Source organism: Epinephelus moara, chromosome 17 (genome assembly GCF_006386435.1).
Source record: "Epinephelus moara isolate mb chromosome 17, YSFRI_EMoa_1.0, whole genome shotgun sequence".
NCBI classification, from domain to species: domain Eukaryota; kingdom Metazoa; phylum Chordata; class Actinopteri; order Perciformes; family Serranidae; genus Epinephelus; species Epinephelus moara.
Window position 1 is genome coordinate 28,741,029 of NC_065522.1, and position 2,936 is coordinate 28,743,964.

Here is a 2,936-nt window from a genome sequence, read left to right on the forward strand (position 1 = left end):
GACTGAGATCTGGTGACTGTGGAGGCCATTGGAGTACAGTGAACTCATTGTCATGTTTGAGATGATGTGAGCTTTGTGACATGGTGCGTTATCCTGCTGGAAGTAGCCATCAGAAGATGGGTACACTGTGGTCATAAAGGGATGGACACGGTCAGCAACAGCCACGCCACGTTCAAAGTCACTTAAATCACCTTTCTTCCTCATTCTGATGCTCAGTTTGAACTTCAGCAGCTCGTCTTCATCATAAAGACATTGAGTTGCTGCTACGTGATTTGCCGATTAGCTCATTGCGTGAACAAACTGTTGAACAGCTGTACCTAATAAAGTGGCTGGTACCTCAAAAGCTAAGTACAGTGAGTAAATATACATTTCAGCAGCCCGTTGGTTGGCTTGTTGATAAGTAATGATAATAATAATAATAACAACAAAACACCTTAAATTTTCTCTTTAATTATGACACTTAAGGCTTAGTATCTCCTGAGCTGAGGGACTTATTTAAGGATGTTGCACAGATTCCCTTATAAGGAAAAACAATAAGGCATTTACCGCATAGAAAGAGACTTAACAGTGGTGAACATTTCAGTGAAGTGTGTTTACTGAGCCCGGCCTCGCTCTGAAGTCGTTGAAATCCGGCGCTTGGGCAGTGACTTGCAGCGTCAGAAACCAACATGAAAAAAACGTTCTTTAACTTCGACATGATACACGGCCAGTCGCTACCGGCATCAGGGGCGAAACATGGCGGGAGTCCGACTGGGGAGGGCAGGAGGGGCGGTGTTAGCATCTCTCCTGTTCTTTTTTCCTAAACCTAACCACGTGTTTGTTGTTGATGGAAAAAAGAACGTCAGTTCGCGGCGTTGTACCAACGTAGTGCGCTTATTTTGAAAGAGTAAATGCTCCTGTGAAAACAGAAGTGTATGCAGGGTACCTTGGACGTCGTATGTGGTCGTGGACTTTCGCCGATACGTGACGAGGTCAGAGTGAGAATGTATTTGCTTGTATTTACTTGGTGGCGGAAACTGCAACAAAAAATAATTCAGACAAATCTAAAGTGTAAAATCTCGGGATGCGTTTATTTTTTTTCTAATTATCGGTATAAACTTACTTAAATAAACGTATTTACCTTACTTTGGTTGCTAAGGTCTTTTGTGCAATGGTTAAGGGCTTCCTTAAGTATAGGACCAAGACAAAGACAAGACAAAACCTAAAGGAGAAGACTTGAGGCTGTTTTGAGCAACAGATTTTTTTTTGAGGAAACCTAAAGTGGGACTTAAAGGGAAATCTTAACTTAAGGCCCCTGATATTTAAAGTACATTTTCCTTTAGATATTTGAGTACTTGTACTTGAGTATCACTCCGGATGCAGTGTTTCCTCCTCCTCTGTCTCCTGCAGCACACACAGGCTGTGTCATCACTGGTCAGCGCGGGTTCACTCTCTGGAAACATCAGCGTGCCACCATCCGGAGAGCGCGCGCTCCAACGGCAGCCACGGATCCCCGGAGGAGCGGAGAGGAAGAGGAGGAAGAGGATGATGATGATGGTGGTGGTGGTGGTGGTGGTGGTGGTGAGGAGCGCGTGACGCCGTCGTGTTTCTGAGACTTTTGGATTTACTCTGATGGATGTCACGGATGATTGTCGTGAGTCTTCCTGAGGGACATACACGGAGACATGGGGGACCGGCACCGGCACCGGCGGAGATTTGGCAGCCTCACAAAGTCCCGGGTCTCCAAGGAGACGAAGCTCCGGCTGCGCGTGGTCTTCCTGGATGACAGCGAGCGCACGTTCGAGGTGGAGGTGAGTTTATCAACGGTTTAAATAAAATTATATATTTCTATTTATCCCACAGCAGTCGTGCATCCATCGCTCATGTTTTATACACTGTATTTTTTGTTGTATTTTTAAAAATATTTATTATTGATTTATATTTTTAGATTGATATTTCCTTCTATGTTTTTACCCCTTTTCTACGATATAATTTCTCTTCCTCTTGTGTAGTAACGCCATGATTTTTACACCTCCTGTTCAAGTTGAAATCAGGATTCTATAAACTATATTGACACTATAATATCACATACCAGTGACCATATCAACCGTATCAGTATCACAGTATGATCTTATAAGACACTGTGTCAGCAAGTATACACTTACTCAAGTACTGTAATGGGTGAAATTTTTGAGGTACTCTGCACATTTAGATTATTAATACAAAATATAATTCAACCAATACATGATGATGTGTTGTTAAAGACTGCACTGAAAATATTTTCTCAAACTATGCTGCAAAGGTTGAGAAATATCGGCACGTCATTGGTATCGGCTCAACGTGCTTTTTTCTTATTTTGCACAATACATGAATATAACATCGAATAAAAAGTGACCCTAACCCTAACATGATGTTAGTTCCACTACAGAAGAGACTTGATGATCACAAAAACTAGGTGGGGAAAAGGTGTTTATAGATATATATATCGGTATTGGCTATCTGTCAAATGAGTTATCGGCACATCGGCAAAAAATCCAATATCATGCACCCCTGTTCTAATGATAATCTAACAGTAGCCTATAATACACATATTCTGATATGAGCCATTTGACATTGTGAGTACCTTTATTTTTGTTCCATGAAATATACGCTCACCATCCACTTTATTAGGTACACCTGTTCAGCTGCTCGTTAACGCAATCAGCTAATCAGCCAATCACATGGCAGCAACTCAGTGTCTTCATTGTGAAGATGAGCTGCTGAAGTTCAAACTGAGCATCAGAATGAGGAAGAAAGGTGATTTAAGTGACTTTGAACGTGGCGTGGTTGTTGATGCCAGAGGTCAGAGGTCAGAGGAGAATGGCCAGACTGGTTCAAGATGATAGAAAGGCAACAGGAAGTCAAATAACCACTGGTTCCAACCAAGGTCTGCAGAAGACCATCTCTGAAGCAACAAC

General features: G+C 42.3%; 1 protein-coding gene across 1 annotated transcript in view; it reads left to right on the forward strand.

Annotated features, from left to right (window-relative positions):
• The first annotated feature begins 1,664 nt into the window (after positions 1 to 1,664).
• The window catches only part of LOC126404580 (FERM domain-containing protein 7), a 16,694-nt gene continuing 15,422 nt past the window's right edge, over positions 1,665 to 2,936 (forward strand). The window contains exon 1 of the mRNA XM_050067926.1: positions 1,665 to 1,790. Within this exon, the coding sequence (XP_049923883.1) occupies positions 1,665 to 1,790 (126 nt within the window). The remainder of the gene's footprint in view (positions 1,791 to 2,936) is intronic.